The following is a 20,015-nucleotide window of genomic DNA, read 5'->3' as shown; positions in this document are numbered from 1 at the left end:
AGAAATTATTCAGCATGGGCCTGGACTTCATCCCTTCATTTAGATTAGGTTTTATGGAAAGAAATGTGGCGTTCCTTTTATAATCATCTACATTTATGGGCTCTTTTAAACAAACAGACAAAATAAATCAGCCTGGAAATTGCCTGCACTGAAACACATTTGCAAGTATTGATTAACAAGAAACAACGGGAGAACCTACAGTTATCTCTTAATAAACCGCAAGCTATTAATGATAGATTACTCTACATTACTTACAACAGCACAACAGCATTTCTTACCCACAAGGACAAAAAGGTCAAGAAATTTGTGCTACATGATCAGCGGGGCAATGAGATCACAGGAGGACTAAAAAAAAATGGCATAAATCTGAACATAAAAAGTACAAAACGGAGGGCAATATATATATATCTAAAATTAAAAGCATATATGAAGAGACAGTACTTCCGAATCCTGTAAACTCCATCATACCATATAATAGATGTAAAGGGAACAAAAATAGATCACACCACACCATATTAAGAGGCCAAAGTAGACGATACTTATAGAGGTTGTCCCAATGGGCCAACCCATGTCTATGTTCCCCTTTGATAGCGGGGATTCATCAAATTAGGACTTCCATCTATTACTGCAATGGTCAATGCAATCCGGTATGATATGGTGGCCGATTTGGACACCATGTAAAATCAAATATTCTTCTTGCATGACCGCTAGATAGAGATGAGCGAGCATACTCGCTAAGGGCAATTGCTCGATCGACCATTGCCCTTAGCAAGTACCTGCCCGCTCGGGAGCAAAGATTCGTCTGCCGGCGGCAGGGGGGAGTGGCGGGGAGGAACGGAGAGGAGATCTAGCTCTTCCTCTGTACCCCCCGCTCATGGCCGCAACTTACCTCTCACCTCCGCCGAACCTTTTCTTCCGAGCGGGTAGGTATTCGCTAAGTACAATGCTCGATCGAGCAATTGTCCTTAGCGAGTATGCGCGCTCATCTCTACCGCTAGAGATTTTACCAGTCAGATGTGCAGCAATCACCAAAGGCCACAAGGGGTTGTCAAGATGGAGCAACCACTTTAGGGTAGAAGTACACACAGCGGCTGCTAAAAACTTTTCTAACACAACTACATTAAATATCAATCTGCTGAGCTCCTCCTGCTCTATATCATGCTGCCTGTAGACTGCACTGCATCTTCAGCATGACCGGTTTGCTTTAACACATTAGTGACCGGCCGTATATGTTTTTATTTTTTTTTTTGAATAATTACATTTTTATTCAAGAAGCATTTATTTTTTCAAACAGAAAAAGTCAATAACTAATACATAACTAAAGAGGCACGTACTGAAGCTGGCTTTATATTTAGGCTGAGTTCCCTCACGGCGTATTCCTGGCGAAAATCTCACGGTTTGGCTGCAGTGAAAAACCGCAAGATTTCCGCCGGGAAAGTGCTGCTTCAAAACCTGTAGCACTTAGTCACAGGTTTTGGAGCAGCTTGGCCGCACGCTTTTCCATTGTGGCCGGCGCTCCCATAGAGAAGAGCGCGGCCGCAATGAAAAAAAAATGGACATGCTACGGCTGGCGAATCCGCGCCGCAACACCGGCTTTGCCCAGAACAGATTCGCCGTCCCATGTGGACGAGATTTCTGAGAAATCTTGTACACATGGCTGGCTAATCCCGGGATTAGCGGCCGCAGTAGGATTTGCTGCAGTAAAATTCCAGACGGAATTTCTACTGCAAATCCGCCCCATGTGAACCCAATCTTAAAAGTATAAATACATACATTGCAAGTGTGTAGGCTCACAAAACTGGTGAGAAAGGGAGACCCCACGGGCAGTTTTGAGAGCACAGCTCTAGACCCATGAGGCCATATTTGCTTTTATGGTTGTTACTAAGAGGCTGTAGGCTAGGCTAGTATTTTTTTTTTTCAGTGGCTTAATCTAAAGGCTGGCACGGGAGTCCTGTGTCAGCAAGAGTAGGCTTGGCTGTCTAATCACAACTGGGGTCCTGATCTAACCTGCAGTCCCAGCCATCTAACTTATTACAAGTTGTGATCAATAGTGATTACAGCATGTAAGCAGGAGACTGGGGGAGGGAGCTCCCCTTGTCATCCAATGGCACCCCACAATGCAATCGCGGAATGCGGTTGGGTTCCCATGGCATTGTTTGGCTTGATCAAAGTCCGATTGCTGACATGTTGAAAATTCACTACACTAAACTACATAAGTATTGCAATGTAGTATACCAGCAATTGAATGATCACATTTTCAAGCCCTTTGAGGGACAAAAAATATGTGAAAAAAACTAAAAAATTTTGTCTGTTGTTCTACACAGTGAGCATCGTAAAAAACAAAAATGCCAGAATTGCTATTTTTCATTCATCCGCCTCCTAAAAAAACATTATAAAAAGAGATCAAAACGTGGTATGAACAAAAACTACAGTTCATCTCCCAATTCCCAGGACTCATTTGGTGAAAAAATAAAAACGTAAAAGGGTCGTGGAAAATGGTGGTGCAAATACAATTTATTTTTAAAAAATAAGTTTTATTGTGCCAAAGTAATAGAAAAAATATAAATTTAGTATTGCTATAATCACATTGAGCCAAAGAATAACATTAGATCATTAATTATGCCACATGCTAAGTGCCATAAAAGCAGAAAAAATTAGCTGTTTTTGGTTTATCTGTCTCACAATGGAAACTACAACTCATCCTGCAAATAATACCTCACGTAGCTCCATTGGCAGGAAATCAAAAATGTTACGGATCTTGGAATGCAGCGATGTAAATACAATTCTTATTTTTTTAAGTGTTTTTATTGTGGAAAAGTAGTAACATAAAAAAACGACATTTTTTTGTCACTGAAATCATATTGACTCACAGAATGCAGGTAACATTTCATTTATTCTGTAGAGGGAACTCCATAAAGGGAAAATTGTAAAAAAACATTAGTAAAATTTCTGGGGGGGGTTTTTTCATCCCTTAAAATTTTTTTTAGATCTGAACAAAGTGGTACCATTAAAAAATGTAATTCTTCCTGTAAAGAGCAAGCCCTCATATGGCTATGTCAACAAAAAACTAAAAATGTTATGGCTCTTGGAACATAATGTCTGGTTGTTAGCTGTTAGTCATAGCTGATAACCCGGAGGAGAATGCAGGAAGGGTTTTTAACTTCCACTACACGAGCCAGCAGTCATGTGACCGCCAGGATTCCCTGCTACAGCAGAGCTGCAGGGTCGTAGCTCACCCAGATAAGCTCTGTTAGTGATTATTGTCCCTACAGGGGATGTTTAACTTGTAACTGGGGTTCCTATGGATTCTCCAGCTACCGTGGGAAAGTGTCAAATAAAAAAACATGTGCATGTCCCCCAGAGGTCTTATATGATGTCATGGGGGACAGAGATGGTAAAAAAAAATAATTACATAAATAAGTAAAACAAAATTAAAGAATAAAATAAAAATATATATATAAAAAAGAAAATAACCCCAAACCATACATATTATAGATCAAAACGTCAAAATGAGGAACCCATTCCCATAATTTTAGGGTAAATGTACCAATTTAAACGAATAACTATAAATGTTAAAAAAAATCATTTTTTTTTAGCTTTTTACCCCCAATAAAGCTAAAAAATGGAACAACAAACTTAAGTGCAAAGGATATCTTAAAAAATAGCCCTATATGTCATGGGGAAAAAACGCAGCAAACATAATTTTAGTAGCTGTAGGTAAACAAAATAGGGCAGTTAAACAACCACAAATCCCTAAAAAGTGTCTGGTCCTTAAGATACAAAACAGCCTGGTCCTTAAGGGGTTAAAGAGGACCTGTCATGTCAGCAGTTTCGGCTGCATAGCTTTTCAGCCACGGCAATGCTGGTTTTAACGAGGTCTTTCTTTTCCCTCTACTCCCTCGTTTCCCAGTAAAGGCTTTCCTTCGTTTCAGTTCCCAGAGCTATGAATGCGTCAGTTGGATGGTGCCCATCGCTCACTATCAATGGAGGATGTCAGACCTGATTGACAGTAAACAGTGGGAACAAGCCTGACAAGTTCATATCAAAACTAAAGAGAGCCAGTATGGGGTAAGGCAGGAAGAGAGAAACATAGTTGGAGTTAGCAGGGCTGTCGCTGATGTCATTGAATGGCTGCGATTGGTTAACCCAGCGCCGGCTTTCCTTGGCTGACGCGGCACTGAGTTAAACAATCAGAGCTTAGCCTGCTGGAGGCGGGGCATTCAAGCCCCACATCCAGAAAGCAATGCTCTGTGTGGGCGTAGAGGAGGGAGCGACAGCCTGCAGCAGCGCCGCAGACAATTGCAAGGATGAAACGCTGGTGACAGGTGAGTATAAATCCTCCCCAGAGGACGTGCAAGCAGGCTCGTACCCAGAGTTTTTGCTCATAAATCAGAGCAAAAACTCGAGAGAGAGAGCCTGTTCGCAAGTCAAAAAACTTGCACGCCAAGGAACTGTACTCAGTAAGGGTCCTTTCAGACAAGAGGAGTCATGTGCGCTTCAAAGAGTATTTGAGAGGCTGGGCAAAATGTTCAAAATGTCGTTAACATTTCCGCTTATCGCCATTATTCACACGAGTGATAGTTTCGCGTGAATTTTGTGTGTTGCGCACGAATGCTGTATGAAATCCATTCTCGTTGCAAGGGGGAAAAAATGGCAGCATGTTCTATCCATGGGTGTTCTTGTGGACTGTCTCACCCATTGTTTTCAATGAGACCTTAAAAGACACTGCAGGGCACTCGTGATGTGCATGCAAGTGTAATGTGATGATTCCCATTGAAAACAATGGTAAACACTTACTATCCTTTTTGCACTTGAAACACACGGCTGAGGATCGCAACTTCATAGAAGTAATGCGAAACGTGAAGCAATATCTCCACAGCTGTGTAAAACAGAGCATAACACTACATTGCAAAATTGCATATTATCTCCGGAATACCCCTTTATTGCCCAACAGTCGTCTCAACTGTGCTTTCACACTGGAGCAATAATCGTTCAAATGAATGGAGGCGGAGCAGGACAGAGATCGCTTCCGCTGCCCGCCTCCATTCACAGTATGCAGGCAGTTGATCACAGAGAAACAATCCCCTATTTGCACAGGTTGATCGTTGTTAGATTTTTTTTATGCCAGCCTAAACTGAATGACTAACGATAAGTGAAAAAATGATCATGCGTCATTCAGTCGCTTGTACGTTTACCTGCAACGATTATTGTTTAGTTTCGCGCGATCCAGCAAGAAACTAACCAATAATCATTCTGTGCAAAAGGGCCCTAAAACAGACATATCAGCAGTCGCGGCAGTGCCTCCTTAAATGAATAGAACATACATAAATAAAACAAAAAACACATGAAGAACACAGATCTCATCTTCCCGTATTCATTTATGCACGCAATATGTGTGTGTAGCGCACATTTGTTCTCGTCAGATCCTGCCGTGCCAGAAATCTACAGCCAAACATTTTTTTTTCTTATTGCTGATAATTAAAACAATCATCAATCCAATGATTGTGTTCCCTCTTTCATTTCATCTTCACATCAAAATAAAAAAGGTAATTTAAAAAAAATTAATATTCCCTTGAGATGATAAACTAAATGAAAGAGTAGGTCCCATCACATAATAATGGTAAGCGAACCCTTTGGGAAATAGTTGACTTTCTCAATTCAAGGTATTCAAAGCTCATTGAAAAATGTTCATTTAGAATGCAGATATCAAAGATGATGCAAATGTTCAAGAGAAATGTAGAACTTACCAGATGTTCTAATCCAGCTTTGATGTTTATCGAGTCCCTGAAAGAGAAGAACAAAAGTTCTAAATACTTGCTAAATCCTTGTCCAACACAATTTATTCAAGATTGCCCACAGCTCCCAGACGTTTAAATATTGACCAGCATTGTATCAAGTAGTAGCACCGCCATATCAAATATTTATAATATGACATACTAAACAAGAAAGAAGTTAAAAATGGCGAAAAATTAATTATTATCCATGTTCTACATAACCCGGGATCTTAATGGCCCTTTACGATATGCGGTACATTTTATCTCAATTTTCATGCTGTAAGCCGCACAATGACATGCGTGCGGACAAGCGCTATACATGATCTTGGTGTGTATGCAGGCGCAATGCAAGATAGTGCATGCTGCCATCTTTTTTGCGCACGCATTTCGCTCACTGTGTGTGAGAGGCACAATTGAAAGTTAACGTAAAATTGGTACTGCGTTATAAGGCCTCGGTCACACGGGCGTTTTTTGGCGCGATTTGCGGATCGCATGACTGTCATTCAGCTGAGAGCTGCCCCTGATTGGTCCCTACACTGAGCCAATCAGAGGCAGCACTCACTCACCCATTCATGAATTCATGAATGGGTAAGTGAGAGCTGCCTCTGATTGGTGAGGCTGTGACCAATCAGAGGCAGCTCATTCAGCAGGCGGGGATTTTAAATCCCCGGCTGCTGAATACTACTCACAGCAGTTCAGGAGAACTGCCGGCCGGCTGTGGCTGAACTCCGTCTGCCGGGACAAGGTGAGTATTTATTTATTTTTTTACTTTTTACACAGTTTTGGATGATTTTCAGGGAAGGGCTTATATTTTTTAAGCCCTTCCCGAAAATTCATCCCACGCTCGCCGGCAGCCCATTGTTTTCAATGGAGCCAGCAGTATTGCTGGCTCCATTGAATTCAATGGGCAAACATCATTCTTCTCTGCCACAGCTGTCACAGCTGTGGCAGAGAAGAATGATTTGTCTACTATATGTTCTCAATGGGGTCGGCGCTGCTGCCGCCGGCCCCATTGAGCGCATATAGAGAAGAACAGGAATCGCAGATTTCTGTTCTATAATTAATCGGACGAGCGCATAAAAAGCGCTCATGTGTCCGATACCATTGCAAAGCAATGGTTCTATAAAATCGCCGGACGCATGCGCATGTGCAAATCGCGCGAAAAAACGACCATCTGACCGAGGCCTAAGAGCGCAAAAATATGCGCATGTAAAATGCAGTCCCAGTCCCTTTTGGTTATATCAGTAACTTTTGTAGCCATTTACATAGAAATGTCAGAAAATAATTTAAAGGGCCACTGCAGGGAAAATGTTTATGTTCTCTGGGGTGAATTGCCATACAGTGTCTTCTAGGAGAGATAATATACTTACCAATCCGTACAGTGATGAAACAGCCGCTGCTTCCCCATTGTCCTATATGACCATAATGTTGACTTGTTGAACCCTGCTGCATTTGCTGTGTGGACCGGAAGTGACTTTTGCAGTTCATTCCTATGACAGCAGCAAAGTCAGTCTCATAGAAATGAATAGAGAAGGTGACTTCCGGCCTGCTGGAAGATGCAGAGCACTCAGCGGAGGTTACGTGGAGTGACAGAGGCCTGGACGGCACATAGCTATTAGTAAGTAGATTATCTCCCCTAGTAGGCTCTGCATGGCAACTGCTCCCCAGGGAACATAACCATTTTCCCTGCAATGGCCCTTTAAATTATTTTCTGCCATTTCTTTGTAAATGTCAGCTACAAAATGTACTGCAAATAAATAATAGGATATATTAATTGCACAAGTTGTTACAGTTATGGTGAATACCAAATACGTCCATTTAATAAGTTTACTTTCTAATTTTATTTTCACTACCATAATTTTAATGTAATGTTTAAATTGTTGCTATTCTATGGGATTTAAAAAATAGATTTTTTTTTTAAATACTAGGCATATGTCAGTATATTAGCCTAAGCATACCAAACCATGCCAAATAATGTAGACTATATGACAGCATCAGATTTTTTCTCTATGAGGAATGGGCATAGGTTTCATCCCAGTGCCTCCACTTTTCTTTGCCATTGACTACGAGTGGGCCCCACTACCACTTTTTGATCTAGCTCTCATAACTGTGTATGAACTAATTCCTGCGGATGTGCTATTAAAAAAACTTTATGGTAGCTGGTTGATAAACTGACACTTGCAAAATACACTTAATCCTGACCCACTGTTATTTTCTACTTTGTATTTATGTTTTCTCTAACTATATATATATATATATATATATATATATATATATATATATATATATATATATGTGTGTGTGTGTGTGTGTGTGTGTATGTGTATATCTACACACACATACATATATATATATATATATATACACATACACACACACACACACACACACACATATATATATACATACATACATACATACATACATAAGCACACACACTTACTTCTGGTAGCAGACTCAATTTGGCTTGGTTTGCCTACTATTAGACTATTGTACTTAACATCATTAGGTTTCTGTTTATCCTACGGTACCTACATTGTCAATACAAGTAAAACAGATTATCTTGTCATTTATAGTTCAAGGGTTTTTTTGTATGAGATTAGAAGCAAAACAGGGTCTGGATTAGCTCATGGACAAGAGTGAGATTATTTCTTGAAAAAGGCTGATTCTTTTCCCTAATCTCACACAGTTCATAATGCAGAGAAATTCCTTAGTCATTTAAACCAACTTTATATGGTTTATTGGCAATAAAACCGTTACACTGGCAAAATATTAGAGGAAAGCGAGCGGTTTAATGTTGCAATTTGTGAACTACAAAGACAAATTGTAACAACATAAGGCCAGGCAATTACAAAAGGCTCCTCCTAGTGCGCGTTTTTCCCCCTCATATTGGACATCTTTTCTGGCTCAGTAATGCCTATAACAAATTATGTGACTAAACTGCATCAATCAAAAAATAAAACATTTCTGTTGAAAAAAAAAAAGGTTACATGAAAACCATCCTTTGATTGTGAAATCCCAGAAATGTGCTGTAAATATTTGTGCTGAACACTGTCAGCGCAGCTATAAGAGCTGTGGATGTAAAGTAAATGGTTTATGTCTAACGCTTTCCAACTATTTATTTTGGTACATTCACATCATGTCACAAAGTGCCGCACATTTTCAAGGAGTTCTGGTTTGCTTAAGTGAAATCTAATTGCTGCTAGATCAACAATTACCTAATACATGATATGCATGGCACCATAATGATTAAAATAAACCGTTGTTGCCAAGATGTTCTCAAGTCCATTCTTTCTTCTACAGTAACGTTTTAGGAGTGGGAATAGAATCCTTCCAAACTTTAAGAAATCCATTACTACTATGAAACCGCACAACCCGGAAATCTGGCTCCACAAACAATACTGTATCACATGAATACTGTACATGACTAAGTACTTCATGCTCATATGTCGAGGGATTGAAGTACAGAAAAGTTGTAATGTAATAACAAAAATATAGTAAATGAGCAGTAATGAGTTTCCCCAAATTACTACCAGGATATTCTCCTCTGTAATGTCTGGACATTTACCCATCTTGGCTATACATGGAATTTGTAGCTATGCTTTCTTTCTTTAAACTAGGCTACAAAACTGATTTTTTGCAATTTTTTTGTGACTACTTAAAATGTATTTCTATAGCAATCTTATAGCAAAGTATTTGTTGTAATGTTGCTAGCGTTACAATATTTGTAAATAGTTACAAATAGCACTTTTTTGCCCACCTAATTTCTGTCTAAACTAATTACGGATTGCTAATATGTTTGCTTATACAGTATATGACATTTAGGATAATTGGGTAAGGAATAAGTCTACAAATAATCCTTAGAAAGAAAAACTGACACTGCAATTAATCATCTTTCTACTCCAGTCCTCAGAGAGCTGAACACCCCCTTAAAAGTTTTTTGAAGTTCATCTATGATGATTTTGAATTTATATATGTTGCAACAAACATGCATAGAATTGCCATTTTAATAGAGACACCAATGTCATAGTGCACTGGACCTCTTTTAGGCCTAATGCCCACGTCACGGCGCCCCCCCCCCGCCCCAAGACCCCATAATAACCTTGCGGGTTATTTCCGTGGTGGGATTCCACTGCGTGAACATTGAGCTATTAGGTTCAATAGAATCTAATAGCTCCGATTTAACGCGTCAGAAAAAACGGCTGTGGGCATTAGCCCTTAACCTTCACAACCACTGCAATTAATCATGGAATCTACTGACAGGTATCAAAAGGGCCAAGGATGCACCAAGAAAACATTCTTCTCACTATTACTTCACCTCCACCAGTCAGAACTGTTGACACAGGTTTACTGGCTGATGCTATTTGCGCCAAATTCCCACGAACATAGTACAACAGAAATCTGGATTCATCTGACCAGCTGATGCTTTTCCACTGCCCAATGATCCAATTGTTGCATTGTCTTGCAAATTGAGTCTTGCCTTTCCTTTAGTCTTAAAAATATCACTCAAATTTGTTGTCTGCTGTTATAGCCCATCTATGCTGAGGAACGATAATTTGGGCAATTAGACACGTTTGTTGGAGCACCAGTGTTGTATTCAGCTGCAATTTGCTTGACTGTGCACCAATTGTTCATCAACATGAGTCTTGACATCCTCCTGACCCCTTATATTACCAAGTTATTTATCCACAGGATCCCCTGCATGTTTCTCCTTGATCACTTTGTTGACCGGTATGCACTTACCATCAGTGCACGAGAAAACCCAACAAAAGTCGGCAGGGCTTGTAGCATTGGCCCCAGTTACTCTAGTACTGATGACCATGCCTTGTTTAAAGTTACTCAGATTGCTTGATTTTCCCATTCTAATGTGGATTTACACTGAAACTGAAAACTTTTTTCACATGATTTTATGCTTCAGGTTAGGGTCATACTTCTAATTTCCATACAGAGAAGCTCCAATCATGACAGGGCAGGTGTCTCCAATAAAGTAGGCATTCAGTGTATGTTGAGTCTATAAACTAAATGTGATGCTCCACCTCTATAGCCACCTAGCATACATATCTACCCCCCTATCGTTAGTAGCTCCTTGGAGATCCAGTCCAGCCACAAAAATATTACAATACTGACCAAAAAGTGAATTTTAAACTATTCCTGACTCTACTTGTTTAAAAACAGCGGTGTTAATAGTCGCAGACAACGTAGGCCAGGCTTATAGACCAAATGCTTAAACCGGATCCAAATGTTTACATTTGATATTCAAAATTTTAAAAATATCAGATTGGACAAAAAGTTCTTCTATTACATAAATTTCAAAATATAATCGAAATATAAAGCTTAAAGAGTAATTGCACTTTAAATTCTGTTTTTAAAAAATGTATAGATTAGGCAATTCTAAGCATTTTTGCCACAGGTTTTATCAACATATTCTGTATATTTTTGGTACAAAACCCCTATTCAGCTATGCAGCTAGCTGAAGACTGTGTGGAGAAATCCATCTGCAGCTAACTGCATAACTGTGCGCACACACATACATAGTAACATAGTTCGTAAGGCTGAATGAAGACAATGTCCATCTAGTCCAGCCTGTCTAGCCTCCTGTTTTGTTGATCCAGAGGAAGGCAAAAAAAACCAAAAGCAGAAGCCAATTAGCCCTTTTGGGGAAAAAATTCCTTCCTAACTCCCTAATGGCAATCAGACTGTTCCCTGGATCAACCCCTAATAGTTCCTACCTGCCTGTATACCCGGATTAACAAACAACCTAACTGAAGAGGGTTTTTACAATAAAAAAATATACAGAATAGGCTGATAAAACCTAATGCAAAAATGCTTAAAGGGGTTGTCTCGCGAAAGCAAGTGGGGTTAAGCACTTCTGTATGGCCATATTAATGCACTTTGTAATATACATCGTGCATTAAAGGGGTTGTCTCGCGCCGAAACGGGTTTGGTTTTTTTTCCATAGGCCCCCCGTTCGGCGCAGGACAACCCCAAAGGATGTGTTAAAAAAAAATTATTTTATTACTTACCCGAATCCCCGCTCTGCGACGTCTTCCTTCTTCTTCCTTCACCAAGATGGCCGCCGGGATCTTCACCCACGATGCACCGCGGGTCTTCTCCCATGGTGCACCATGGGCTCTGTGCGGTCCATTGCCGATTCCAGCCTCCTGATTGGCTGGAATCGGCACACGTGACGGGGCGGAGCTACGCGATGACGCGTAGAAGGGGGCGGAGCCAGAACGCCGCTCGTGCCAGACCGAGCCGAAGGCAGAAGACCCTTCTGCGCAAGCGCGTCTAATCGGGCGATTAGACGCTGAAGTTAGACGGAGCCATGGAGACGGGGACGCCAGCGCAGGGAAGGTAAGTGAATAACTTCTGTATGGCTCATATTTAATGCACGATGTATATTACAAAGTGCATTAATATGGCCATACAGAAGTGCTTAACCCCACTTGCTTTCGCGAGACAACCCCTTTAAAATAGTCTATCCTGTACTTTGGAAAAAAATAAAAAAAATAAAGTGCACTTGCGCTTTAAACATGGAAACGCTGATAGTCGTATAGGTCTATTTTATCGGTTTCTGTCTATCCCATGGAGGTAAAAGTCAGGATAAATAATTCCTCCAATTAACCAACCTTATGGAATTCCTTAATCCCAACCGCCGTTTACATTCTCCTTATAAAAGGGATTGTTCCAAATAAAGTATACTGTCAATTAAGAAAAAGTTGTCTCTTGACAGCCTTGTCTGTTCTGGAATTAAAACTGAAAGGATTTAGGGGGAAGAAAAAAAATGTCCAGGTCAAGAATGTTTGCCAACAGGTCATTATTTTCAAGGGTTTAAGCACAAGACTGCTGAAAAGCTGATGAGAATCCATTAACAAGGAAAAGGAATTGAGCCGTCCATTATCTAGACAGAGATGAAGTCCTGAGCATTTATTGAGACATTTAAGTGCAACCTTCTTAATGAAGCTAATTTAGTAGAGAGAGGGAATGGCTTTCTATCACTAGTTGATAACTCCCTGATGCAGTGTCTGGATGTTATTTAGTGGTCTGTGCGCTGTGCCGTCCCTGTCATGACTTTATCAATATGTGTACAACTTTGCCTCTCCGCTGAAAGCAGCCCTAATTCAATTACAGGCCTCAGAACTGATAACATGGTCCTGAAGTGCAGAACGGGAAGAGATTATTGGCAAATGAATAAAGATTTGTATCGAGAAAACACAGGCGAGCACTGCAGGTCTCTCTCTCTTTTTTTAATCATCCTCTGTTTTAAATCTTCAGGGACCCGAAGAGTTTCCCTTCCGCTCATACTGCACATCGATTTTTGAATTAGACTGCAATATTAAATAATTAATATAGTGGCTATGATTGATGCTTTGCATTAGTTGAATATTAGGTTATCAATCAAAATCCACTTGGTTTAATGTAATAATATTGAAAAAGTGACATGGATTGTTCATCCAATTTGTAGTTGAGGCAGCGCAGATACCAATATGGAGGTGTAACGTGAAGCTGTCCGATGCGGTGGTCAAACAGGAGCAAGAAGCACAATGGGAAGGAAGAAAGCACGTCTTCGTCTATAACTGCAGGCATGTTGGAGAAAAATGGGTCTTTTATATCGAAGACGGAAATATTTAACAAATAAAGAAAAAAAAAAGTTTGTGTTAGATTTATACATTTATCTTAAAGGGATTAATATTTGTTCTGTCGTGAATTTGGCCTTTCCTTTTAATGTGACCTCCGGTTTTGGGACAAAATTCTGTCATGGGAGAGGAGGGTATATTACCTGCAGTTCTCCTTCACTGTCGGCCCCCTAATCTGTCGGTTCTGAGTGCCGTTTCTGGCTGTCCAATATGGCCACCATAATTTTTTAACTACCTGTGTACTGCTTTCTGATTGGCCAGCACTGATTATGTGAGTAGCCAAGGCCATTCAGAGAACAGGTATAGTGCATTGGTAGTCTAAACACTATCAATGCACTGTAAGTAATAGATAGTCTGAAGTTTGCATCGGCAATCTTGGACGGCCAAAAATGGCACCTAGAACTGGTGGATCAGAGCACTGTCAGAGGCTAACAGTTGCAGGTAATATACCCCCCTTTTTCTGGTCCCAGAACAAAATTTTGTTAAGCAACCAAAAAGTTACTTTAATAGACAATTTTTGTGTGTTAAAATTTGCTAAGCAACTGATTGTACTACTTATTGGTAATATACAAACTACAGGGGTTATGACTGCAGGAGCAAACTACAGAGGGTTTGTATAAAGCCGTAATCATGGGGACACATAAGCCTGCATAGGAGCTAAAAACACAAAACATAATAATTTTTAATGAAAACTACTAGCAAAGCTGTTTCCTTTTTTCATTTTAAATGCACTGGAACAATAAGTAAAAGTTGCTAAATGTATTACCCATTAGTCCACACACAGTGGAAGCTGCACATTGTGCTTTGGATTCACTGAGGATTCCAAAATTGGCAACAAAATTGACATTATGCAGATTGAAAAATCTGCTCCGTGTGGATGAGTTTTTCAAAATCCCATCCACGTATGTTGCACTGTAATAGGCTGCAGATGTGTGTTACAGAGTCTACACCCCAAATCAGCAGTGTCTGAATTCCACCTTACGGATTTGTATCAAAATCTGCACCAAATTCTATTTGTCATTGTAGATAATTTTGTGTACAGGGCATGGTGTGTTACTGTACAAGCAAGAAGGAGGACACACTATTAGGAAGCAAAAACAAAAGCCATCAACGTACCCCATCGCGACACGTGGTACCTAAACTGAGAGGAAATGCATATTCTGACTGTATAACACCCCTTCCACGGCCCCGATTAGCTCCTAATACCAACAAATACTGACACTTGTCAGAAGCTTGAGGGAGGACCTTGAGAGGTTCGAAAGCTCGCTATATCATGTATTTTTGTCTGGCAATAAAAGATATCATATCTACCGTATATACCGGCGTATAAGGCGACGGGGCGTATAAGACGACCCCCCAACTGTCACCTTATACGCCGGTATTCAGTGGAGAAAAAAAAAAATTTTTATTACTCACCTCCCACGGCGTTCTGTCGCGCTCCGGCAGGATGTCGCTCGCTCCGGCAGGCTGTCGCTCGCTCCTCGTCCCCGCCGCAGCATAGCTTTCTGAATGTGGGGCTTGAAATCCCCGCTTCCAGAAAGCTAATACACACGCCGGCAGCCATGACATCATTGAATGGCTGTGATTGGCTAAAGCACACGTGGCTTCAGCCAATCACACTATTCAATGACATCATTGAATGGGTGTGATTGCTAACACGTGCGCCTTCAGCCAATCACAGCCATTCAATGATGTCATTGAATAGTGTGATTGGCTGAAGCCACGTGTGCTTTAGCCAATCACAGCCATTCAATGCTGTCATGGCTGCCGGCGTGTGTATTAGCTTTCTGGAAGCGGGGATTTCAAGCCCCGCATTCAGAAAGCTATGCTGCGGCGGGGACGAGGAGCGAGCGACAGCCTGCCGGAGCGAGCGACATCCTGCCGGAGCGCGACAGAACGCCGGGGGAGGTGAGTAATAAAATTTTTTTTTTTTACACTTTTTTTTTTTTTTTGTATTACCGGCGCATAAGACGACCCCCGACTGCAGAGCAGATTTTTCGGGGTTCAAAAGTCGTCTTATACGCCGGTATATACGGTACTTGGTTTCTCTTGCTGGGAACAATCACAGAAGGTCGAGTATAATACCATATTTTTTAATGGGCTTTCCAATTTGCATTAAGATTTTGAATACAAATATTTTATCTATTGTAATCCCCAAGACTCATCAGAAGTACATCGTGCTGCACTACTGCTTGCTGTAGTGGATCTATTTAGGCTCCTCAGTTCAGTTTTCCTTTATGGAAATAGGTGAGCTCTTCGGGGTTTTCTTCTCTGAACCACTCCAAATATTTTAGAATGAGTAAATCATCAACCATTGAGATTTTACAAGCATTGGATTCATTTTACCAAATAGAGAAATAATTGGTGCGAAGGACAGAAGGAATATATACAACGAATAAGCTAACCTGCGGGACTTTTTTTTCTGTTAAAAAAAAATTTAAAAAACACAGAAACTGGATGGAATGGATCTTTTCGTTTTTTGATTAACTCTGTACTCAGACACAGATGGAAACCATTCCATGTGTATTCCATTTACCATATCTATTTAACCCCTTCCCACCACAGGACGCACGTTTACATTCTGGCTGGGAAGAAATTCCCACAAATGGACATAAAGTTATGTCCTGTGGATGGTGTGGGCTCAGAAGCTGAACATGACAGCCAACCTCCCACTGCAATGGCAGTGGTCGGTGAGAACAGTGATCCACACTGTTAATCCTTTACATACCGCAACATAAATGTTGGAGAGTGTTGGGTCTTCCATGGCCTATGATCCCTATGAATAGCAATAATACATTGTGGTACAGAAGTATTGCAATTTATTATTACATCGATCACAGTATCGTAAGTTCAAGTCCCTACAAGGACATAGAAATGTATAATGAATAGATAAAAATGGTTAAAAAGAAAAAAAAATCGTTAAAAAAAGGAAAAAAAACTTTTTAAACATTTTCTCCTCTTGGTTTCTAAAAAAAAAAAAAAAACAATTAAAGAAAATTTAAAAAACCCACATCTGGTTTAGTTGTATGCACAACGCCCCGTACAATACATTAAAAGACACTTTCTATGTTGCATGGCAAAACACTGTAAAAATAAATAAATATAAATAATGGAGCCAAAATGCTTTTTTTTGTTCATTTCACCTCCTACAAAAATGCAATAAAAGTGATCAAAAAAGCCAAATGTACCCCAAAATGGGGCAATAAAAACTACAGCTCGTCACTCAAAAAAAGGCCTCACCGAGCTCTCTGTTCATGGAAAAATAAAAACGTCATGAATGCAAAAAAAGAAAATTATTTCCAAAAAAAGGGGGTTTTATTGTACAAAAGTGGGGAAACCTAAAAAAATTAATAAATAAATAAATTATATATATATATATATATATATATATATATATATATATATATATTTTGAAAAATTTAGAAAACGTTTGTCATGTCATTTATGCTACATGATTAACTTTCTTAAAAAAATAAAATATGGGAGAATTGAGGTATTTTTTTTCTCTCTGCCCACCAATATGTACCCAGAAAATTGTACCAATAAAAAAAGTTATGGATTTTGAACAATAGAGATGAAAATCCCCCAAAAGTCGTTGCGGCCATAGGACCAAAATAGGCTGTGTCCTTAAGGGATTATTACAGCGCCACATGTGCAGTTGTAAAATAGAGCTACATTCCAAATAAACAAAAAACTGATCCTAAGAGATGTCCAAGGCCGGCTTCACATGGCTGTAAGCGCATTTACAAGCGTGCATTTGTGTGTTGAACGTTGCGTTTTTGTGCGTTCCTATACATTTTACTGTATTGTTTGTGCATGTCTTGCACAAAAATACCCACACAAGCATGCTCCCATTGAGATGTTTGTTTTGGTTTTTTTTGCATGAACGAAATGCATGCACAAAGTATGCTCATGTGAACCAACCCATTAAAATGGATGAGTTCTAGTCACATATTGTGCAAGCACATTTTCCGTACGCAATAAGCTGTGCAAATGCGTTCGTGTGAATAAGCCCTGACTGATGCAATGGAAACTATCCCTTGTCAATGGAGCCATTTGCTTCAGTTTGACATCCGCCTTTCCGTTTTGAAAAGAAACATTTTAGCATCTTATGAGGGGGAATGAATAGTAGACTTATGACACTTTACACGGAAGAATGCTTTTCTGTTGTCCAATGCAAAACTCGAGATTTTACAAACTTTTTACTGTCATCCATAGGATCTGAATTATGCGTTCAGACCTTCGGAACCTGTACCCAACACTCTCCCGGAGATCTCAGATTTAAGCGATGTGTATATGTTCAGAAACCTTTTGTCTTGTCCTTCTAATAAGAGTATAAAACCAGATGGTAAAACATCTCTGTGGAAAACAAAGAGAGTAAAACCCATTTCCTTCCATCTCCTACTACTGTACATGTCCCTGTTTACAATTCCATCTATTCATTTCCCATTGCTCAGACATAAGTTAAAAGCAGAAAGTTTACTCTCATTGGACGCCCAAATGAATAAGAACCAAAACCCAATCACCTCCCAATTACTAGTATACCTAAACAAAAAAAAGTCTCATTCTAACAGAAACAAAAGAATTCACAACAATTTACTTTTTTTTTCCTTCAAAATATCGAATATTAAAAACTTCCACACAAAGCATAAACTCCTGGAGAAAAGATGCAAATAAAATGAGTACCATTATCCTTTGTTTTTTATTTGCTAGTGTTAGACTAAGGAGGAACAAAAGCGTGGAACACAGCATCTGTCATATCAGAATATAAAAAGATGATCCTGGCACCAAATGAAAAAGCTCTAATTCATTTGCAAATCAAGCCTGCCACTTCTTTTTCAATCTGGAGGTAACTGTCAAGAGTTAACTAGATAATCACTTTCAATTCTGCCTTCAATGCTATATTACGCTGTTATTCCATTCAGCAGAGCTGTTCTTTAGGGCACTGGATGAATGCTTTTCATTTCTAACTCACACAAAAAGTTGCCAAAAAAGAGGAAAGAGGAAAATCCACGGGGCTTAAGGAAGAAATCCCTTTATGGGCATTTATCTGCCGGCACTTGCTTTTAGGCAAAATTAGATATTTGGATACATCTGTGTCCATTCTTCCTCTACTCCTTGAGGCCTGCAGTCTGTTGTGGCAAAATAAGAAGCATTTGATACAAGAAAACAATGCAGGGGCATTAACCCAAGAGATGCCAAAAACACGTACCGTTGGACTGACTGCAGTGCATATTAAAACCTACGCAAAGTTAAACTGCAGCATAGAATAATGAAAGCCTAGATAAAATATTGAACAGTGCATATAGAGTAACAGGAGATATCGTTAATTCTATGTTTTAGTAACAAAACAACTCTTAAAAATCAGATTCCAAATGATAGTACTTGTAAATGTATCAAAGGGTTTGAAATGTCGTGTTACATAAAATTCTAAATATGAATGCAAGTTGGCAATCATATTGATGCACAACACTTATAGGGGTTGTCCTGCTTCTTGCGGTTTTGCTGCAAGTAGCACACAGCTCTATACATTGTGCAGTGGCTGGGGTTTGTACTGCAGGCTAAGTCCTATTTACTTTGATAGAACTCAACCTTGCACTGAGCAATGTATGGAGCAACCGGCTTCCTGCAGAAAAACAACTAGAAGTGGGGCAATTTCTTAAAAAAAAGGGTAGAGAGTAGAGATGAGCGAGCACCAAAATGCAAGGGTGCTCGTTACTCGGGACGAAATTTTTGCGATGCTCGAGGGTTCATTTCGAGTAACGAACCCCATTGAAGTCAATGGGCGACCCGAGCATTTTTGTTTATCGACGATGCTCGCTAAGGTTTCCATTTGTGAAAATCTGGGCAATTCAAGAAAGTGATGGGAACGACACAGCAACGGAAAGGGCAAGCGAGGGGCTACATGTTGGGCTGCATCTCAAGTTCCCAGGTCCCACTATTAAGCCACAATAGCGGCAAGAGTGGGCCCCCCCGCCTCCCAACAACTTTTACTTCTGAAAAGCCCTCATTAGCAATGCATACCTTAGCTAAGCACCACACTACCTCCAACAAAGCACAATCACTGCCTGCATGACACTCCGCTGCCACTGCTCCTGGGTTACATGCTGCCCCCCCCCCCCCCGTCACGACACAGTGTCCGCAGCGCACACCAAAGTGTCCCTGCGCAGCCTTCAGCTGCACTCATGCCACATGCTGGCCTCATAGCCACACCACCCTCATGTCTATTTATAAGTGCGTCTGCCATGAGGAGGAACCGCAGGCACACACTGCAGAGGGTTGGCATGGCTAGGCAACGACCCTCTTTAAAAGGGGCGGGGCGATAGCCCACAATGCTGTACAGAAGCAATGAGAAATCCAATCCTGTACCACCTCCATCAGGAGCTGCACACATGGGCATAGCAATGGGGAACCTATGTGCCACACACTATTCATTCTGTCAAGGTGTCTGCATGCCCCAGTCAGACGGCGTTTGTTTATAAATAGTCACAGGCAGGTACAACTCCGCAATGGGAATTCTGTGTGCACCCACAGCATGGGTGGCTCCCTGGAACCCACCGGCCGTACATAAATGTATCCCATTGCAGTGCCCATCACAGCTGAG

At 40.4% G+C, this 20,015-nt stretch overlaps 1 protein-coding gene across 2 annotated transcripts in view; it reads right to left on the bottom strand.

Annotated features, from left to right (window-relative positions):
* RSRC1 (arginine and serine rich coiled-coil 1) overlaps nucleotides 1-20,015 on the bottom strand; it is a 300,880-nt gene that overhangs the window by 177,337 nt on the left and 103,528 nt on the right. For both annotated transcript variants that reach the window (XM_066600346.1, XM_066600354.1), the window contains exon 5: nucleotides 5,748-5,784. In XM_066600346.1, coding sequence (XP_066456443.1) covers nucleotides 5,748-5,784 — 37 coding nt within the window. The remainder of the gene's footprint in view (nucleotides 1-5,747; nucleotides 5,785-20,015) is intronic.

The sequence above is a fragment of the Eleutherodactylus coqui genome, chromosome 1 (genome assembly GCF_035609145.1).
Source record: "Eleutherodactylus coqui strain aEleCoq1 chromosome 1, aEleCoq1.hap1, whole genome shotgun sequence".
Taxonomy (NCBI): Eukaryota; Metazoa; Chordata; class Amphibia; order Anura; family Eleutherodactylidae; genus Eleutherodactylus; species Eleutherodactylus coqui.
This window is presented reverse-complemented; position numbering and strand designations above follow the sequence as displayed.